Raw genomic sequence first — 21,682 nt, 5'->3', positions numbered from 1 at the left:
AGAAAAGGGCCATGAAATCTGATTCTATTGTATTAGGTTCAACTGAATAAAACCTGTCAATTATGACTGCCAGGGTAACTCCATCCCCCTAACTTTCTGCACCAAATAATCATGTGTGACAAGAGATTCTTACATTGATTTCTTATCTTGCAGCAACTCACCACTGAAAGATATGACAATGGCGCTGCACCAGTGTAAATATACAGTATCACCATCTGCAGATGTTGTTTAAATGGCTACCTGAGACAGACCACTTGGATATTCTGTACACTTGATATTTTGTATCTAGCAAAGCCATGATCATTCATACAAAATTCAATGTTTACTGGTTGCTTAAATGTGCATTTCCTTGTCTCTATGATTGTTCTTAAAAGATATGCACAGACCAGAAAATCTCAAAGGAAGCGAAAAACACTGCAAGAAATTCAAGCTAGAAGTGTTCCAGTTTAAACAATCATGCACATTCCCAAATACTCAGTGGAAATGTCTCTTTAAGATACTGATAGAAATGACGTATAGAACAGTATGACTGAAATCCAGTTCTGTAAATGATATTGTGTGAGACTGAGGACATCATCAACCACAGTGATTTTTGGGGGAGATAAACTATTTCTGATTTACACAACACTCCTGGGGGTCCCATAGAATCCCTTTCATTGCGGGGAAGACATTTACGATCACAGGACAGAGACGAGGGATACATACGGGTTGAACATGTTTGCTATGCTTCTTCTTTTCCAGGAACAGTATTAACCTTGTGAAATGGGTTTTCTCTACGAATAAGGAAACTTTGGAACAGGGTAACAGATGGTTTTACTCTTAGGACCGGGACTGAACTGAACTTTTTTGGCATCTCAGTGCATCTGACGTTCGTATAGCGGATTGCAGCCTATTTCAGTTTCTATGCAACTTTTCTTATTAACACAGAACATTGTGATCGATAGAGCAGTATAATTAGTTTTATTTACTTTACCTGGCCGGACTGTCTGCCACTGATTTGTTGGGTAAAACATTTCCAAGTCTTCAGGATCAAGTTCTTCCTCTTCTTCCTCCTCCTCCACTAACTCTTTTTTATTCTGCTCCTTTAAGTCACTCTCTTCTTTTTTTGTCAAAGCAAACTCCTTAGAAATAAGAGACAACAGATTTATGATTGTATATAAGTTATTCTGTTATGGGCGAAAGATTTGATTGCTAACTTTTGCACGGAGTAAAGGGCCTTTCAGATGTCTGATCACATACGTAGTTAATTATCTGCATTGAAAGTACAGCATTTCCAGTTTAAGATTGTTTTCAGAACAAATCCGTATGAATAATCTCATTCTATCAACACCATTCCATTCTGTTGAGCTAAATTTCCTGATACAGACTTTGTCACTGTTCAATTATTAAGGATACTTACAGCAACTCTGTCATTTAAGCATGGATATAAGCTTGTTATAAAAAGCAGCACGGCCACCAGGCTGAGCTTTGTCATGACGGACCCAAAATAAATGCTGCGAGACATTGAAACCTGAAATTAGAGAGGTGATTTATGAAGTTTTCCAATCATTTTCATCAGATCAACACTACCTTCAGAAAACTGTACAGCTTTACTACGTAGCAATATTCAACAAAATGTAAAAATGCCATTAAGAAGTATGCCCTGCCCCTCCAAAGGTTACACCAGAATAGATAGGTAGTGGACTTCACAATGTTGTTGGGTTGAGACACCCATCAGTCCTAACAAGTGGTGAGGTACGATGAGAGTTGCAGTCCAACAATAGAAGCAGAGTCGCAAATTCTCCACCCCAGTTTACAACCTCAGGGTCTATCTCCAAAGGCACTGACACACCAATCAGTTTTGTGGAATGAGGTTACGAGCAGAGATGTACACCAGCACCAAAATTCAGATTCATATTTGAAATTTGAAATGGCCACCCTTCGGATTCAGAATTTTCAAAATTCAGAATCTCCAGAACTCCATTAAAGTCAATATGGGTACTGTTACAGTCATTATTGTCCCCTTTAAAATACACAAACTGGCAAAGCATTTTAAAACAATTTGTTTTGTGTCCTCTGATACCTTCCCAGTAATTGTGCTAAATAAAAAGAGTGCACAACAACAGTGGCCAGCTATTTAGGAAATGACTGTAATGGGGATACTGACTGAACCCTGACCAGTGGGAATGCCAGTAGGAAATGTCAACAGCATTGGGGAAGCAGAGGACAGGTCACAGTGGGAAGTGGGCAAATACCCTGGGCAGCGCTGGCAGGCAGGCTGGAGCAGCCAAGAGCTTGGGGGTGATTGGGAACTGTGCCAACCACATGGCACACAGCACATTTGAGTAAGTAAAGCAAAAGCAAAGCAAAGCATGCTGCTTATATACCACCCCATAGTGCTTCAAGCACTCTCTGGGCGGTTTACAAGTTAATTATGCAGGCTACACATTGCCCCCATCCCCCCAGCAAGCTGGGTACTCATTTTACCGACCTCGGGAGGATGGAAGGCTGAGTCAACCTTGAGCCGGCTACCTGGGATTGAACCCCAGGTCGTGAGCACAGTTTTGGCTGCAGTACAGCGGTTTGACCACTGCACCACGAGGCTCATCACAGTGAGTACAATCTTGGGAGTACAGTTGGAAGAATGAAAGAAGCAGAAATAGGGGGCAGCAGATGGAAGCAGGGCATACCCAGTACTCTCAGCAGAGTACTGTACGTCATTCTCTCTTACTTAAAGGGAGCTTCAGGGAGGCCCAACAATGGTAGGCTGACCTTAAGAAAAGTAAGTTTTTCTACAGATTCAGGCATGACTGGTGTGGACCGACTATGTCCCCTGCTTGACAGAACGCGCTCTCAGTGGGAAAGACACTGCCATCGTGGCCAGACCTCCCAAACAGACTCTTCCTAGGGCCAATAAGATAAGCAATGTGTAGCCTGCATAATTAAATTATAAATTGCCCAGAGACTGCTTTAAGCACTATGAGGTGGTATATATAATCAGCAAACTTAGATTGATAAAAGATCAGTTTGCAGGGCTTCTGTAATTATGCCTCTGCCAGGTCCTCCCTCTGGGGTGGTGTCTCTGAAGGACAGGCCCCTGCCATGCTTGTCAAGACAGTGTCCCAGAAAGCTTGCCCTGTTGTGGCCAGGGGAGGGGCTCTAGAATGCAGCTGCTGGTGCCGCTGTTTGGGATACCATGAGCATTGCTAGTTTCTTCCTGCTCTGTGTGTGACCCCCCCCCCCTCAGTGCTAGCTAAACCTTCTGCATTAGCTGCTGCTGGATGTGATGGAAGGTTGACTGGCTTTGCCCTCTTTTAAGAGTGGTCATATAGACCAGATGGGTGGGGTACAAATCAAATCAAATCAAATCAAATCAAATCAAATCAAATCAAATCAAATCAAATCAAATCAATCAATCAATCAATAAATTCTTGCCATTACTTAATAGCCATTGGCTGCTGTTTTATTCAGGGGTTGAAGAGGGTTGCTAGAATATACTCCCCCTTCTTCCCCAAGGAGGCAAACCTGTAGGGGAGCAGGTCCTGTCCCTCACCGGCCAGGGCCACCACTTCGTGCGGGAGAAAATACTGTTCTCCCTCTACGGAATTTATTTATTTGTTTGTTTGTTTGTTTGTTTGTTTAGCTTTTACTCCACCCATCTAGATTCAAACGTCCACCTAGTATCTTGAGCCACTGGAGATAATGGCTAGTCATGCGGGGCTATCATCTACCCCAGGCAATGAGGAATCCCAGCATTCTTATGTTTGCAGAAGGCCTTTTCCTGCACCCCTCCAAGCTCCTCCAAGGCAGACAGGAACTTATTCTTGAAATGTGGGTCTGGCATTTGCTGCTTCCCTGTTTGTCCATTGGCTTCCCTTCTTCCCTGGGCTGGTGTCTCAGGTTCTGCCCTCTGATGACTCTTACCCTTCATAAGGAAGCCCTGATAGTATCCACTTCATTTGCCAGTAGCAATGCCCTTCAAGTGGGTAAGCATGCTGCAACTGAAGAAGTGGCCCATGTTCTGCCCATGCTTGAGCACCTTCATGCAGCGCAAGTACTCAGCCATGTGAACATCTGTTGCACACTGTTGAAACTGCTTCCAGATTATTGACTTCTTGAGAGCTCCAGTTTTTGACTACATGTTCCTAACAGGGTTGCTAACTTGTCATCACTACAAGTTCTGGCAAGAGGTGGGGCAAGTGCAGCTGGAGAAGCAGGGGTGATTTCAGTGTCCCTTGCTTCTGAAACAGGGCCCACCGGGAGCCTTCCATTTCCTCTTCCCCACATCAGATGTGTCTGTACTTGAAGGGAAGTTCCCACCAGCCACAAGGCTGCTTTGCACAGGAGAGATCTGTACGGGAATAAGAGCTGGGCAGTAAGACCTTCCTTGAATATGACTGAGCTGCATGGTATGGAAGGCAACATCTGCTGCTTTTCATTGATCTTTTTCCCAGCCACAAAATCAGCAAAAATTAAATTATCATATCTGTCTATATATGACAAAAGCACCGGAGCATATCTGAACAACACATGCCCAGGGATTTGTGAGCACCTATGCCCGCCTTTCAATTTCTTTCTAACCTACAGAAGAAAATGGGATTCTGAATATTAGGAATTATTATTACAGATATTTGGAACTACCAAATTCAGATTCATATATATTCGGAACTACCTGAATATGCCATTATTCAGTGAATACTGAGTATTTCTGAATCCAAATGCGCATCTCTAGTTACAAACATACAATTGGCCTCACAAAAGCCTCAAATATGGGTTTTTTAGGCCCTGCACTGCATCTTCTTGTACACTTACACCATCAGCATATGAAATCATTTAGTATCTGAGTGCTCACCACATAGCATATATAGCAGAGTTCATAGTAATCAAATGAACTGTGCAAGATATTTCTCCATATTTTTGGCAAGCTACACCCCACACATATAATGTCTATGTCTAATTGTCAGTTCTCTTTTAAGGCAAATGCATATTTCCTCCTCTTGCAACATTATCCTTGCAACACAAATCTTTCAGAGGCCATACTCCTGTTGAGTAAATTGCACTTGTAAAAAGGTGATGTCATTTCCAGCAGGTGGAGATGGCTAGTAAAGCAGATGACCCACCCACTCACAAACTCTTTTAATTAGCAGCAATGCCCCAGATGCTATTAACAGCACCAGCAGATTGCCAGTAACTAAAGAGTTCCTACTTCAATCTTGGGGCTTGTCTGGCTCACCTGCAGTGAGACTGATGCTGGCACTCCGCTTCAGGGGATTCCTTAGCCCTCCAAATCAGGATTTCAGGGTGCATGTGACCTGCAAGAGGAAGAGGGGGATTGTTGATTATAGCAGAAGCAGTGTGATCCAGCAGAAGTGCAGCACTGGATTCTTGCCACAAAAAGTGATAAACAAGGGCATAAAAACCAAAATAGATGAGAAAAAATGTACCACAAGCAATATTTACCAATGATTTGAAAGTTAGTATTAAAATAGGAAAAGTAGGTGGCTTGATAACAATAAGATGGCACAACACTGTTACTACAGTGGACCCTTGACTTACAGACGGCTTGACTTACAGACTTTTTGAGTTACAGACTTCTCTGGCCGCAAAATTTAGGTTTGACTTGCAGACTGAGATTTGACTTACAGACCAGAAAAAAACCAAAATAGAACAAAAACGGCCTGTGACGGGATTAATTGGTTTCCAATGCACTGTAGGTCAATGGAGACTTGACTTACAGACTTTTTGACTTGAGAACCGCCTTCCAATACGGATTAAGTTCTCAAGTCAAGACCCCACTGTACTGCAGTGTATCCTCAGCACACTCTGCTCAGTCTGTACCTAATGTTTTGCCTATACAGTACAAGTACCACCCATGTTATGTTGTCTACACTAAACAATACAATATCAAAATACACTTTGGCATCTTTTAGTAGGCTCATGGTGCTGTAGCTGCTGATGCAATATGGCTTCTTCCGAAGGTAAATGTCAGCAGGTCCAGGTCATGTGGCAGAAGACTATGTTATATCTCCTCCCCATTCTAGCAATGTCAGCATCAGAAATTAAGGCAAGATTGGCATGAGTAAGAGACACAACCTGTGTTGGCTTACATGGTTCAGGATCTCCCATGCCATGACGGTGTGGGGAAAAAATGTTACCATGACAAATAGACCTAAATATCACTCCAGTCCTCAACATGTTTTGAGAGAAAGATAATGACTAGAAGTTCTACCTGCTGGGATCCCTGAATCCACCAGGTTTCTTCTGCAGGAGATGGGGAGGACTTACAGCATTCACAAAATGAGACTCATGTAATTCTTGATGCTGCTCTGAACCATAAAACGTATCCACTCTATAATTGTAAGCCAATTAATTAAAGTCCCCCCTTCCTCAAAGCCTTGTGAATCTTGGGAGTTCTTTTGTCAACATAATTTAAATCTGATATTTGAGGACTCCTGTTTTAGTATGTGTTTTGTACAGTATTTATGATGCTGTAATTAGCGAGGGTTTTTTTTTGTTCTGTTGTAGGTTTTTCTGTGTGGCTGATATCCAGCTACCATCCATCTGTCAGTGGAATGGAGTGGGAGATGATTCTAGGCAATTCCTGTCCTGTACAGCCTACAACCCCCCCCCCATCTGCTCAAGGACCCCTCAATCATGCAGAACAGATTTGTGTAGTGCTAGAAGTGGGCTAGGGATTGCTAAAAATATCTCCTTCCTATTCCATTGATAGATGCTTTCCTTTAGCAGAGGAAAAATAGTTGGATACCACTCTCTCGTTATGATCATCATCTTAGAACTGCAGAGCAGGAAGGGATCCTGTGAATCATCAAGTCCAGCCCCTGTCAAGGAGGCACAGTGGGGAATCGAACTCCCAGCCTCTGGCTCTGCAGCCTTGTACCTAAACCACTGAGTTATCCAGCAATTCTTAGTGATAACATTAGATATTAATAAGTAGATTCCAAAAAAAATAGTGACTCACTGAAATACTACATCATATTCACTACTAAGGTATTGGATCTGGCAGCGGGGAAAAATAAGAACATTTTCATTCAGGAAGTCACTTTTCATGACTAGAATAATAACTATACCTAAAACTATCAAGTACCAGTGGCCTGCCATTTAAATGTCCCCTCACAATTATCTAAAGTCTCTCTAGATTTAAAATTACATTTAGTTTGGCAAAAACTGGAACTGTACATGTAATGGTTGCCAGTACATATTTTTAGAAACACTGGGCACTTCAGCTGAATGATGACTGTAAAACAGATACCACTTTGTAGTAGATGATATGGGTGTGTCCAGCAGTGATTCTTTTCCCGATAGAGATATTATATTAATTTTATACTACAAAAAAACATTTATGTTTGTAGACACCTGCTGTATGTACTTTTAAATTATACTCCTGTGGCTTAGAATTAAACAGATGGTCAACTTCGCTGGATCTTGTGTGCTGCTCTAATATACCACCAAGTTGCTTCTGGTTTATGATGACCTCCCCCCATTAAAAACCTCCCAAAAGTCTTATCATTAACAGATCTGCTCAACTCTTAAGAACTAAAGGCGATGGGCTCCTTTATTGAATCAATCTACTGATCTTTCTTCGCACCATATGGTTAAAGTACAATTGTGTTGATTTAGTAATTTTGCTTCTAGTGAGAGTTAAGTTTGCTTGGCTTTTGAATCCACTTATTTGTCCTCCTGGCAGTCAATGGTAAAGATGTAATGAGTATTTGAAAAAATTCTTACTGTCTGTAATTTCCTAAGCCTCACCACACCAAGACTTCCTGAAAACTTTCCTCTGCACCAGTGAGATTTTCTGACTTTCAGCAAACCTCTCATCCCTTCCCGCCTCTTCCATTGTTCTGTGCAGAAAACACACAACAGTAGTTACTACAAAAACAATCTCAAGGCTAAAGCATATTGGTATGAAAATAATGCAGCACTTAATGTGTATAATTTGCATAATATGCAAATACTATACATATTATAAAACACTATGACCGAATCTTTTTTGCATTTTATGCAAACGAGGCTGTCTGCATAGATAGAATTGTATTACATTAACTCTACACTCACAGTGAACTGAACTGTAGGAATGACAGCGGTTGAAATGCAAAAATGATCTGACTTGTTGAGGATTATGATCTTTGTGGGTTTCATATTAACAACGCTCATGCGGCATCAAGTCAATTCTGACTTGCAGTGACCCTTTTCAGAGTTTTTCAGGTAAAGAATACTCAGAGGTGGTTGCCATCCCCCTTCTTCTGGGGGTGCCCTGGGACTGTGCAGCTGTTGCCCAAGGCTACACAGGCTGCCTCTTCTCCCAGGAGGCAGAGTGGGGGAATTGAACTCCACTGCCAGATACACTGAGCCTATCCAGACAGCTACGGGTCTCAAATTAAAGTTTTTAAAAGACCCAGTCATTACTTGACCAGTTAAATGTTATAACTAACCGCAGATCTCCGCCCATATGGCACTCGTGTGCGAACCTACTTTTTACACATGACTGGAGATTTAACCCTTCCTTACCCCTGAGCGAACCTGATTTTTGCCACACAAATCACCTGTAAGCTTCCTAATATATAAGAGAGAAATCAGTGGGCAGTGCAGGCTTGCCCTCCAGCCTCTCTGAACGGAGGAGCTGGAAGAGGAAACCCTGGGAAGGGGCGGGAGTGTCAACCTCAGACTTCTGGCTCTGAACCAGGGGGCTAGTTTGTGCCCGGATGGCAGCCCTGCCAACCCAGGGGCTCAAGCACTGAATGACACGTCTTTGCCCACCTGTAACTAGGGGGCCGAGTCCACAAAAACCTGTTAGGCCAACCCAAACGCTTTGGTCCTTTCAGATGCCACAAGCCTCGGAGGTCGGTTTTCTCTACACGTCCTTGGCATCGTGATAGGATGCCAGGAGGAGCTCCCTAGACACGTGTTCATGAGGAAGCGTCCGGCCGCACATCCAGTCCTCCCTGATACACTGCCCTGGGAGGCGGTGCAGCCCCAATGAGGGCTCGCCCTTACGGTTTGCCTCCGGAGAAGGCAAGCAAGCTGAGCGGGAGGAGGAAGCAGACAAGAACCTATGCGCCTAATGGCGGCGAAACAGAGCCTCTTAAGGAAAGGAAAGGCTCCCGGATACTACCCTCGAAGCGGGAAAGGAAAGCTCCCCTTCCTCCCTCTCCCCCCCTCCCTCTCTCTCTCTCTCTCTCCCCCTCCTACCTCTTCCCGAGTCTTCGTCGCAGTAGCAGCCAAGGCCGACAAAGTCTCGCTCTCCACCAATCAGAATAAGCTACGTCAGGGAAGGGAACTGACATAGCTCCACCCACGCAAGGAAACCCGGGGCTCCACGTGGCTGTTTTGTTGAGGTGCCCGTAGAGACAAGAAAGAAATAGAGGCGCGCATTCAGGCTGTTGGAGATGACACTTCCTGCTTCTTTTCGTCCTCCCCCCCCCCCTTTTACTAAGCCGGAGTGGGAGATGCCCTCGGAAGGCAATGGAGAAAAACCACGTTTTAGTTGGGGAATGACTCCAAAGGGAAGGGAGGAGTGAGGTGTGCATCCCTTCCACCCGATCTACTTTCCTACACTCTTCACTGAAAATATGTTGTTGTTTAGTCAAGTCATATCCGACTCCTCGTGACCCCATGGACCAGAGCACACCAGGCCCTCCTGTCTTCCACTGCCTCTTGGAGTTTGGTCAGATTCATGTTGATAGCTTTGATGACACAGTCCAGCCATCTCATCCTCGGTCATCCCCTTCTCCTCTTGCCTTCACACTTTCCTAACATCAGGGTGTTTTCCAAGGAGTCTTCTCCTTTCAGTTTACATATTCTGATTGATGAAGACTCCCTTCCAAGGAGTCTTCTCCACTGAAAATATAACTTTACTTAAAAACTGTAACAAAACTGCTTGCTTTCCTAACCATTACTTGTCTATTTGGCTTCTTGGTCTTTACAGATTGGTTCATTGTGCAGCACATGTTTAGAATGCCAGCGATTCTGAGATCAATCTCAGAAGACTTAAGGGTATTGACTAGCATGAAGGAGACAGCCAATGTGGGCTGATCTTTTTGACTGGTTGCTAGTAAATGAGCAGGAAAGAAAGCGGAATACACAAGTCTGTCACTTCAAGCCATTTATTGAGACTACATGCGATTCATGAGAAAGGGTGGACTCTGGAGAACTTGTAGCTATTCTCTTCTGTGGATCTCTGTAGTGTGTAGCAAAAAGATAAATTTTCCATAAATTCAAAACTCTGCAACGTTTAGTTCTACCTGCAATGTAAGACTTGTTTTTGAATGTACTATTGTTTGCAACGATTAATATTTGTAAGAATCTTTGATGTCAGTGATACCTACAGGTTTTCACAAACTACAAGAACAGATTTCTTTTTAAGCACTTGTACCTACAGTCTTCTAAGAGGTGTAAGAATTTTAGTAAATATTGTGTCTTTGGTATAGAAGAGCACTTTGTGTGTCTGACAGCTGCCGTGCGAGTCTTTCCCCTGCACCCTGGGCCATTTACCTGTCATCCCTTGTGGCTGGGGTCCTTCTGCTCTGGGGGCACACCAATCGGTAGGAGCTCAGGCTGCCCCATCCCTACCTTCTCAGGCAACTGACTACTCATTAAGCTGCATGGAGAGAATCCCCATCCCACATCCTTGACAGCTGCCTGAGGAGGCGGGGATGGGCAGCCTGAGCTCCTGCCCCGATTGGTGTACTGCTGGAGCATAAGGGCCCTGACTACGTATTATGACTCGTACATGGCCCAGCCAACCAGCCTGGGGGGTGGAGAGAGTGAAAAGGTCTGCTTCACAGTTGTGGTGTCATGGTGACAGCTTCATACAAAGCTGCCAGGCACACAAAACACCCTTCTCTAATCATAGACAATCAGATTTGTGCCTTCTACTTATTTGGCTAATTTAACATTTCCCAAATTCCAAGAAAGCTTTTACATTAGCCCAATTTAATGTCTTGCTTTCTGAGATCTGGGAGCAGAGATACCATAAAGCAGCAGTCCTCAACTTTTTTAGTGCCAGGGACCAGTTTTGTTGAAGACCATTCTTCCAAGGACCAGCTGGGCTGCCTCTGCCAGCGTCCATGAATGGGGTGTGTGGGGGGGGCACTTGTTATGCAGTAGGTTGTTGGAGGAATTTCTAAGTCATTAGATATACCATGGAACACAGTGAAGACAGGCATCATCAAGTGGAGAAAATATGGCACAACAGTGACATTACCAAGAACTGGACGTCTCTGCAAAAGTGATGAAAATACTAGAAGAAAATTGGTCAGGGAGGCTGCCAAGCGGCCTACAGCAACATTAAAGGACCTGCAGGAATATCTGGCAAGCACTGGCTGTGTGGTACATGTGACAAAAAATAACCCTTATTCTTCATATGTATGTCTGGGCTATGAGGTAGAGTGGTAAGACAGAAGCCTTTTCTTATGAAGAAAAACATCCAAGCCCGGCTAAATTTTGCAATAACACATCTGAAGCCTCACAAAAGCATGTAGGGAAAAGTGTTATGGTCTGATGAAACCAAAGTTGAACTTTTCAACCATAATTCCAAAATATCTGTTTGGTGCAAAAACAACACTGTGCATCACCAAAAGAACACCATACCTACAGTGAAGCATGGTAGTGGAAGCATCATGCTTTGAGGCTGTTTTTCTTCAGCTGGGACAGGGACCTTAGTCAAGCTAGAGGGAATTATGAATAGTTCCAAATATCAGTCAATATTGGCACAAAACCTTCAGGCTTCTGCTAGAAAGCTGAACATGAGGAGGAACTTCATCTTTCAGCATGGCAACGACCCAAAGCATACATCCAAATCAAGGAATGACTTCACCAGAAGAAGATTAACCTTTTGGAATGACCCACCCAGAGCCCAGACCTTAATCCAATTGAATATCTGTGGGGTGATTTGAAGAGGGGTGTGCACGGGAGACACCCTTACAATCTGACAGATTTGGAGCGTTTTGGCAAAGAAGAGTGGGCAAATATTGCCAAGATGTGCCGTACTGATAGACTCAAACCCAAAAAGGCTGAATGCTGTAATGAAATCAAAAGGTGCTTCAACAAAGTATTAGTTTAAGGGTGTGCACACATATGCAGCCATATTATTTAAGTTCCCTTTCACGGTCACAAAATGCGAAGGCTGATAGTTTATGTGATCCCAAGTAATTAGGATAGCAAATAGTCTTAGAGAGAGAACTTAAAGAAGTCAGCCACACACACAAGGATGTCTGCCAGCAGTGCTCCTGATGGGCGACTAGTAGAAGACTACCGCCACACCTCCAGGAGGACTCTATTTTATTAACCTTACAAGCTCACAGAGAGTTGACAGCATGCAGATAGTTGACAGAGTTCAGATAGGACAATGGTTACATAATGCCATTAGGATTGGCCCAAAGAAAGGCTTTGAAGTTAGCTCTCCATCACTATGAGAAAGAGGAAGAATGGGTAGTAGCTCCTCCTCTCAGAAGCAGCTATGACATCATCCAGGAGAGTTTTCTCTACTACTGTAGAATCAGCCAAGAGCTTGGGGAGAAGCGTTCCCCCACACTTCCCTCCACCTAAAAGATTTCAGTTTGTTGTTCAATTGAGTTGTACAGTTCATAGGTCTCATTAAAGGCGGAAAAGGTTCTGAAATTATCTTTGTCTCAGTTTTTACACCGCAGACACGTGACATTTTCACAGGGGTGTGTAAACTTTCTATATCCACTGTATTTGTTTGACCTTTTTTTAGTATTTATATGCTCACTTGGGTTAGCCTTAATTTTGTCTTTTAATGTTGTAAGCTGCCTTAGCTCCTTTCAAGGAGAAAGATGAGACCAAATATTTTTAATTAATTAATTAATTAAGGAAGCTGCTTCAGACCATCTCACTTTTCTGGCTATAATTCCACGGTAAATTCCAATGTAGCTACATAAGCCCAAAGGTAAGCATACTTTACATTTTCTGGCTAAGAAGTTTAAGTGACATAAATATCAATCCTGTGCATGTGTATACCTAAACATGCCCCATGGAGACACATTTGGATTCAGTATATACAGATTTACAGTTCTATATAAATATGTAAAATACTGTCTGAGAATATTAGCTAAACATATTACTGTAATTTATCTTAGTTAAAACCACAGGCTTAAGTTTCTTGTTCCACTAGACCAGACTCATCCAATCTACTGATTGATTAAGCCAACACATGTAAATCTCACTGATTCCTCCAGTCTACTCTAACTGGAATAACCAGTTGGATTTAGGCTGTAATCAACACTACTAAGGTAAAGGACATAAATTTCAGATTTGCTTAGATCAGGACTGAGAAGACAAACTAAGAAAACACTACCTACATAAAGAAATACACTCTTATATAAACAGCACTCTCTACCTCACAGGAACAAGCTAAAAGTCTTGAATATCCAAATACAGTACCACATTGCTTGCAGTTTTAAAATGTATAAGCAGCACTACTGGACTATGGCAAGATTCCCATGGGCATTATTTCATCTATGCTGCCACCCCCCCAACAAATCCCTCTTAACTGGGGAAAGTACAATCAATCAATCAATCAATCAATCAATCAATCAAGGAACTGCTCACAGTTCATGGCAAAAAGTAAGCATATCTCATTCAAAAAGAACGTCTTACACAACTACTGAATATGACATGGTTTTCTCTGTAACTCTGGAAGTGGCAATCCATGTTGAATTCAGGGAGACAGGTTGCCCTAATAAAGACATCTTGATAATGCAATCTAGATGTTCTCCTATCTGTTTCTCAAGATACTTATAATATCAGCAAGAGATCTGCTCCTTCCCCATTTTTTAACTTTAGTTCATTTTCACTAGATTACGCTCCTCTTGTCACTTCTGCCACCCACATAGTAAAAGCTATGGTTTTTCCGGTAGTGATGTATGGAAGTGAGAGCTGGACCATAAAGAAAGCAGACCGCCGAAGAATTGATGCCTTTGAATTGTGGTGCTGGAGGAGGCACTAGAGTATGGTAATACCTTTACTGAACCACTAAAAAAAAATCACACAAATTACAAGCTTCCATGAGTAAATATCTCTCTTCCTCATGCTGTGCACCACAGTGCTGAAAAATTGTAAGTCAGTTTCAGCACAGACATCTGCCATGAATTTTTGAGACTCTTGTCCTGCAATACCTATATTTTTTTCTGCACTATGGTGCACAGCCTGAGGAAGTGGGATATTTACCCATGAAAATTTGTAATCTCTCTGACTTTTAATGACTTAATAAAGGTATCATCCTAGTCTTGTTTCTCTTTAGAGAAAAGTTCTTAGTAAGCAACTGTGAAACAAGTGCAGTGGTGAAGCACTACACATCACAAACTTTATTCAGCTGTAATCCCAACTGGCTTCTGGTAGATATGCATAGCGATCACTCTTATCACAAGGGAACCCTGTTTCCTTAGGTAAAACCATAAGTATCCCAAGAGGAAAGTCAAACTTCAAGCCTGTTGAGAACACAGACACAAGCCGAGAAGAGAAGGCAAGCCCTTCAATTCTCGCGATATGTGGAAGACGAGAGGCGAGGCGTCGTTTCGCTCTAAAAGCACATGCGCAGAAAGCTCTCCGCCGCCTGCCCGTCGACGCATGCGTAAGGTGGATTAGCGGTCTAGTATCGAGCGGCGTGAGGAGCGGCGGCTACGCAGCTTCGTGGGTGGGGAGCGTTTTTTTTCCCCCTTTTCTCTCTTTTTCTCTCTTTCTCTTTCTCTTTTCCCGGTTCCTTGTCCTAGTTCATGTTTATTGGGTAACGGCAAATAAGTGAAAAAGAGGCGTCTTTCCCTTCGCATTGAGGTAGGAACGCTGTAAGTAGCCGGAGCCTTTAAATTCCTCACAGGCCGCGAGTCCTTCCTTTCTTCGCGCAGTTCGGCCTCGACCGTTGGCGGGGCGGGGGAGGGGCGAGAGAATGGCCGAGGAGACCCTTTGCGCCTGCGCGGGCGAAGAACAGAGTCGCGGCGGCCCAGCGTGCTGAGGAGCGGCCGTGCGGCTCGCGGGAGAGGAGAAGGGCCATGGCGCCGTATTGGGAGAGAGGGAGGGAGGTTGGTTGGTTGTGCGCAGGCGCGGGCTTGGGACGCCCAAGAAGCACTTCGCCGTGGTTCCTCTTTGTTCCTTTCCTTTTCTTCTGGAGGCCGCGGATTTCTCGCTGATAGGTTTTGGCTCCTAAAGCCTGGAGGTTTCAACTTACGTTGGATGCTTTTGCCTCGAGAAGTCCTGTTGCAAAGAAGCCGTAGGGCCTGTTATTGACGCAGTTCGAACAAGACGTACTACTTTTAAGGGCAGCTTCGAGTGTCTTGTTACAGCTTGAAGCACATTTCACAAACTTACTGTTGGCAGCCGTTGTTAGGGTGTCCTGGTAGGCTTTGATATCGTGTGTGTTTTTAAACGGTAAGAGTTTACGCAAACAATCTGAACATACGGAATCATTCTTTGCCTTGTTAAAAAGTATCCGACAAAGATTGATCACGTTAGAAGCGAGGTCTAGGTCAGTTCGGCTGGAAATCCTATATTCCCTTCAAAGACCTGGAGGGGGCGTTGGTTTGCGCTAAATACTGTAGGCTTTATTAAAAGTGAGGCTACAGCCATTGTTCACACATGCAGGTTCTGACACGATGAAAAGTGTGTAAACCAATCCTACTTGTTACAACTGAAAATAAGTGTTTTACAGACCTCACATGGTTACTTTCCTGGACACTTTAAAATCAGCAAATATTCTTTTGTCCTAAATGTTTGGAGGTATGTTATATTTTATTTAGTGTTTGTGTCAAGTTTGCTTGATGCATGAATATTTTACAGTTATTTTCAGTAGTCTGGAGCAGATGTATTGAGCTAATAAAGATGTGATGTTGTGGCTTTATTTCGGACCGATTAAGTGCTTTTTGTTGGAATTTTTCTTATTGGAGTACATGTAAGTATGTTAAGTAGGCTTATATTTCATGACTTATATTTCACCTGGATTATTTATGCATTTTTCAAAGAAAAAAATGAATGCATTGAAAATGTACTAATTTTACCATGTGTGAAAATTTGTTCTCTGTGCATAAATGTGGGTTCTCTGTGGATAAGGTTAGTAAGAAAAAAGTTAGTTACAATATTGAAATCAAATTTAATGCATCTTTTGCACAGCTTGAGTTGCATTGTTTGTTCCTGTTTTATTACTCTTAGGAAACAAATTATAAATGTGGAAAATCTAATGTCCCACATTAGTAGCTGTAGCAGAGAGGCTGTTGGTTATAACTTCAGTTGCTTGAAGAGGTGCTTCAATTAAGTAACACACTTTTTTATTTTAAAAAAGAGCCACAAGATACTACATACCATTTGTGTTCTCACATCTATCATGGGCTAGGTTTGTGCATATGAACTTATGTTCTAAAGGAACAAAGATGGTATCTTTTTAAAGGCTAAGATACCATCTAAAGCTAAAGTAGTAGTTTTGCTTTAGAAACATATTTACTCTTAGATAAATTGAATCTATGATTACATCAGTTAAAAGTTGTAGGGTGCATCAGTTAAAATTTTTATAGTTGGCTTGCAGCACTCGTTTAAATATAACATGGACATGATGACATGGGAGAAAGCTCAGATATGATGCATCAGGCTACATATGCCGTCTTGCTTTCGACTCACTGAATGATTGTGATTTACATCTTGTGACTGCAGTTTTATCCACAGTCACTTGGCCTTGCTGGGTTTACTTCTGAATAACATTTATTTATTTATTTATTGGACTTATATACCGCCCCATAGCGCTACAAGCACTTTCCGGGCGGTTTACAATTTAATTATACAGGCTACACATTGCCCCCCCCCCCAGCAAGCTGGGTACTCATTTTACCGACCTCGGAAGGATAGAAGGCTGAGTCAACCTTGAGCCGGCTACCTGGGATTTGAACCCCAGGTCGTGAGCACAGTTTTAGCTGCAGTACAGCGTTTTAACCACTGCGCCACGAGGCTCATGTAGGGAATTGTGCCATATCTTCAGAAGGATTGTATCGTGGAGGTGTGTGTGTGTGGGGGGGGAACACAGCTCACTTGATTTTTTTTGTTGTTGTTGTCCATTTCTACTTTGTGTTACAAAAATCGCCTGCTTGGAAATACCTGTCTCCCAAAGGACTATTTAAGTAATAAATATAGGCCTGAATATTGTTGGTCTTGTGCAGTGTGGGTAGATAGTAATGGAAGTGAGGCTGTCTGTGTTGCCAGCCACCCATCATACTCAACTTTTAAAACATTGAAAATTGTTCGTTATTACTTGTAATTTTGGCCAAAAACGGCCTAGTTCTGTTCCTTGATGCTTCCAGTGATATTCACTGGGGAGGTGTAAATTGGAAATGCCTGTCAAGGTGATTCCTAATTATTCTTAATGACCATTTTTGGGTCTGATATAGCCTGTAGTGGAGGAAATAATATGACTTCCAAACCTCCTGAGATCATATACACGTGTATCAGGGAAAATATCGGCAGTGCATCTCAAAAGTAGCTTGAGACTGAGTTTTCATCTCAGACTGATGCTAATGAAGTAGAAATAGTACCCAGTATGCATAGAAACTAAAGATAAGTTCTTGTGTTCCTAGAAAGTAGTCTCTGAATTCTAGTCTTCAGATTTGTCAGCTATTGTCAAAACATTATGAATCGGCTCCAGTTGATGGTACTCATATAGTATATGCCTCATATCAAAACAAAGGTATTTCAGAACAGTTCACAATAAATAAAACTAAACAAATATAATATAAATTTCTAAATATTAGAACTAAACACTAAAATAAAATGAGCAAAGAATAGTGAAGCATAAGACTTGAATAGAATTCAGTTATTGCACATAATTATAAAGCATCAATAATAAATTAAAACAAGCCCTGTTTCTCAGTCCAAAACAGTAACTTGAGTTTGAAAATTCTCTGGAGAGTTTTTAGTGCATTAAGGAGAATGTGTTTTACCATATTTTAAGTACATATATTGTAGGTAAAAAAAAAATTCCCTACTGTCTCATCAACCATAATTGTTAGAACAGAAATATTTGATCAGAAAAAAGGCAAGCACACATATTAAAGTGTCATACATAAATGAATTGAAAAGTTTGAGGAAATTATTTTGATTGACTTGTAGTCTTTATTAATTTTATATATATATATATATATATATATATATATATATATATATATATATATATATATATATATATATATATATATATATATATATATATATATATATATATATATATATATATATATATATATATATATATATATATAGTAAAGAAAACAATACAAAACAAAAATTACTCCACAGTACAAAAATACAAGCTTAGGTATAAAAATAAAGCTTGATAAACACTACGAAATCCAATTCTGCAACTACAAAGAAGTGCATCCCTGCACCAGGACCACTGGGGACATACAATTTCCCCTTGTAGGAAGCCCCAATCCCTTCCCAAAACTACACTGAATCTTGCAAAGGTACAAGGTCCCTTTTATTAATACATTAATAATAATAGATCCCTGAATATAACTGAAAACCTTATTTATTGCCCCTTGTTAACCTTAATATCGTAAGTTAACTTATAATTATTAGCTATATTTGAAATGTCTTTGTTAGTTGCTTAATTGAAAATCATGCTGTGCTTTCCAATTCTTTGCTATCATTAATCTTGCAGCTGTTAATAAATTTGTTATTAATTTTGTGATCATCCATTCCCAGTGTTCTCCATCAGATATTGACCAAAGTGCTATTCTAAGGTTTATTTTTAGAGTTCACTTCAGTGTTTCATTAATTTCTCTAAAAACCAGTCTCCAAAATTTCATTGTTTTTACATTTCTACCACACATGGAAATAAGTACCTGGATCCTTGCCACACCCTCAACATATATTAGAATATTCATTATTCATACAATTCAGTTTGACTGATGTTAAATACGGTTTATGTATTAATTTATAAAAAACTTCTTTTATTCTTACTGACATGTATTTTAATATTCTCTTATCTCATACATTTTCATTACTTACATCCCTTCCTAAATCTGTTTTCCATGACACATTAAGAGTATCATATTGATCCTCCACTGCTTATACCTTATAAAATATACTTGTTATCTCTCTCATCCACATACTCCCTTGTTTTTCCTTGTGTACTGCCATCTCTTCAAATTTAGTGAAATCTCTACATTTATCAATTTTTATGCATTCTTTCATCCAGTGGTTCCCAACTTTGGGTTCCCAGATGTTCTTGGACTAAAACTCCCACAAGCCTTCAGTACTTTTTCTGCTAGGCAGGATTTCTGGAGGTTGTAGTCCAGGAACATCCTGGAACCCAAGATTGGGAATCACTATTTTAGTTTATTGTTCTAATTGGATCAAACAATGCCAAGTTAACTTTTCCCTTTCTAATACTGTCTTTACATTTTCTTACTATTTATCTTCTCCAACCAATCTTTTAACTTAATAACTTGCTTATTCTTCAGGGTTTTTCCCAAACTATCTCTCAAAATTTCTGGAAATCTCTCTTGAATTCTGTAACTGGCTATAATGGTGAAATTTGTAGCATAAATACCTTCCTGTACTTGTTCCAAATCTGTATCATAGTCTTAAAGATAGGATTTTCTATCTTCTTTTTTTTTTTGTTAATACTCATCTTGGTGTTTTTTAATCTACAAAAGACCACACAACTTGTTGACATTCTAATTTTACCCATTATAAATTGTTGAGTTGTAATATATGTGGTATATACCTCATTTGATTTGCTACATAATATAATTTTATGTTAGGAATCCTCTTATTTTTTGTGATTTGTATCTTTTAAAAACGTTTTATACTTTTTAATACTCGTTACAAAATTTATCAATCAGATTTTTGCTGTTCCTTCAGTTCTTTTCCTGTTACAGTATACTAATTGGTGACATCATAAACAAAAAATAATCTTAGATTAATTTTTCATTTAAAATGAATGCTATTATACCAAACTGTAATAATCCAATATTTCATATTTATTCAGTTTCTCCTTAATTACATATTTCAGTTTATCAAAATTTCCTTTGTAAACTCTAGATTTCTTGTAATATTTATATCTAAATACTTTACAGTACTGTATATATTAACTTTAAATTTATTCCTAATCCTCTTCGCTTCCTCTTTAATACAATTACAGTGGGGTCTTGACTTGAGAACTTAATCCGTATTGGAAGGCGGTTCTCAAGTCAAAAAGTTTGCAGGTCAAATCTCATTTCCCATAGGAATGCATTGAAAACCATTTGATCCGTATCTGCTCTTTTCCGTCCATAGAAACTAATGGGAAGCTGCTATTCCGCCTTCGACCACTAGAGGGGATATTTTGTTTCTTTTTTTCTTAAGTCAAGAAAGGTTCAGGGAAGGCAGGGAAAAGACAGTCCAGGCAGTACAGTACCAGGCAGTCTGAAGACTGTCTCCCAATCCACTCTCTAAACGCTGGGAGGAGTGAGGAAGCAGACAGGCACCCTTTTCACTGGCCAACAGTTAACTGAAAGTTCACATTTTGCACTTTCCCTGCCTCCCACGTGAGTTTTTTTCAGTTCGTAACTCAAATCTAAGTACGTAAGTCAAGTCAATATTTTCCTATGAGAGCGGTTCTTAAGTCAAAATGTTCTTAACTCAAGCCGTTCTTAAGTTAAGACCCCACTGTAAACAACATCATTTCTGATTTATCCCAGTTTATCTCTAAACCCAATATCCCCCCAAATTGTTCCAAATGTATTTTAACTCTATCCATAACCTTAAGTGGATCCTCTGTTGTTAGTAAGGTGTCATTAGCAAATAAGCTAATCTCAGTTTTATTCTTAAGCCTTTATCCCTTTATATAACATAATTCCTAATACTATTTGCTAGTAATTCCATAACTAGAGGAAACAATACCTTTGGCTGGCACCTTGGCTTAGGATGCCCTCTTCCCCCTATAGGAAAGTATGAATGAATAGATACACTGTTGTTGATCTTGCTAGTCTTTTGGATTAAAAAATTATGAAATATGACCTTTAAGGGATGAGAGTTCAAAAGTTTTCTTATGTTTATCTTATGAATGGTCTGAAAGGTGGTAGGAGCATGTATATTAAACTCTTAGTGTGCTTTATGAAATATTTAGTTCCTATTGAAACTGGAGTAGAATCATTTACTTAAGGTTACTAGTTGAATTCTTAGTGATTGCATCCAATCCTAATTCAGTTTTGGAATGTTCAATTTGGATTCTGCAGAACTAGGTTTTTAGTTAGTACTTTTAAAAGGTTTTATTGTAAGAATATTTTACATTTCCTACACACAGGTATTACACATATAGAATACAGTGTCAGTAGATCAGTGATTTTAAATTTTAATTTTATATTTACCTAAGGAATACATAATCCAAACAACATTCCTAAGACTGACATATTTAGATCTGGCAGTTGTTTGGGGAGCATTTTGTGCATAAACATAAGCTATTCATTAAAGGAAATATCAATTCTGTGCTCTTTGCTTCAAGTCATACTGTATCTTCCCATAATTATGTGCTGTGCTATTCTCCTAGATTGTGCTGTTTTGTGAACTAAGTTAGTGTTTCCACTATGTGGTTGGCTCTGCTCTTTAAGTTAAGAACAAGCAAGTGAATATGGATTTAGGTAATATACTCTATCTCCTTCAGGTGTTAGGGAAATATCTTTTAAGATGTTTTCTGTTCTCAGCCACA

The 21,682-nt window shown here is 40.5% G+C and overlaps 2 protein-coding genes across 34 annotated transcripts in view; one reads left to right on the top strand and one right to left on the bottom strand.

The window, feature by feature from the left end:
- The window catches only part of SIL1 (SIL1 nucleotide exchange factor), a 52,576-nt gene extending 43,256 nt beyond the window's left edge, over positions 1-9,320 (bottom strand). The window contains exons 1-5 of one of the 3 annotated variants that reach the window (XM_073002738.2): positions 9,190-9,266; positions 7,726-7,841; positions 5,213-5,291; positions 1,400-1,510; positions 974-1,121 (exon numbers count right to left, since the gene is read on the bottom strand). In XM_073002738.2, the coding sequence (XP_072858839.2) occupies positions 974-1,121; positions 1,400-1,504 (253 nt within the window). In that variant the 5' untranslated portion in view covers positions 1,505-1,510; positions 5,213-5,291; positions 7,726-7,841; positions 9,190-9,266. Of the gene's footprint in view, positions 1-973; positions 1,122-1,399; positions 1,511-5,212; positions 5,292-7,725; positions 7,842-8,757; positions 8,898-9,189 lie in introns of those variants that run through there. The other 2 variants (XM_073002727.2, XM_020788051.3) reach the window with 2 other exon arrangements.
- Positions 9,321-14,547: 5,227 nt separating this feature from the next.
- Positions 14,548-21,682, top strand: part of MATR3 (matrin 3) — a 42,662-nt gene continuing 35,527 nt past the window's right edge. For 9 of the 31 annotated variants that reach the window (XM_078385058.1, XM_078384526.1, XM_078384835.1 and 6 more), the window contains exon 1: positions 14,573-14,801. The gene's annotated coding sequence lies outside the window, so the exon portion shown is untranslated. Of the gene's footprint in view, positions 14,802-14,881; positions 15,730-21,682 lie in introns of those variants that run through there. The other 22 variants (XM_078385082.1, XM_078384808.1, XM_078384670.1 and 19 more) reach the window with 15 other exon arrangements.

This window comes from Pogona vitticeps, chromosome 1 (assembly GCF_051106095.1).
Source record: "Pogona vitticeps strain Pit_001003342236 chromosome 1, PviZW2.1, whole genome shotgun sequence".
In the NCBI taxonomy this organism is placed as follows: Eukaryota; Metazoa; Chordata; class Lepidosauria; order Squamata; family Agamidae; genus Pogona; species Pogona vitticeps.
The sequence above is the reverse complement of the archived record's forward strand: the minus strand, read 5'-3'. Positions and strand labels throughout refer to the sequence as shown.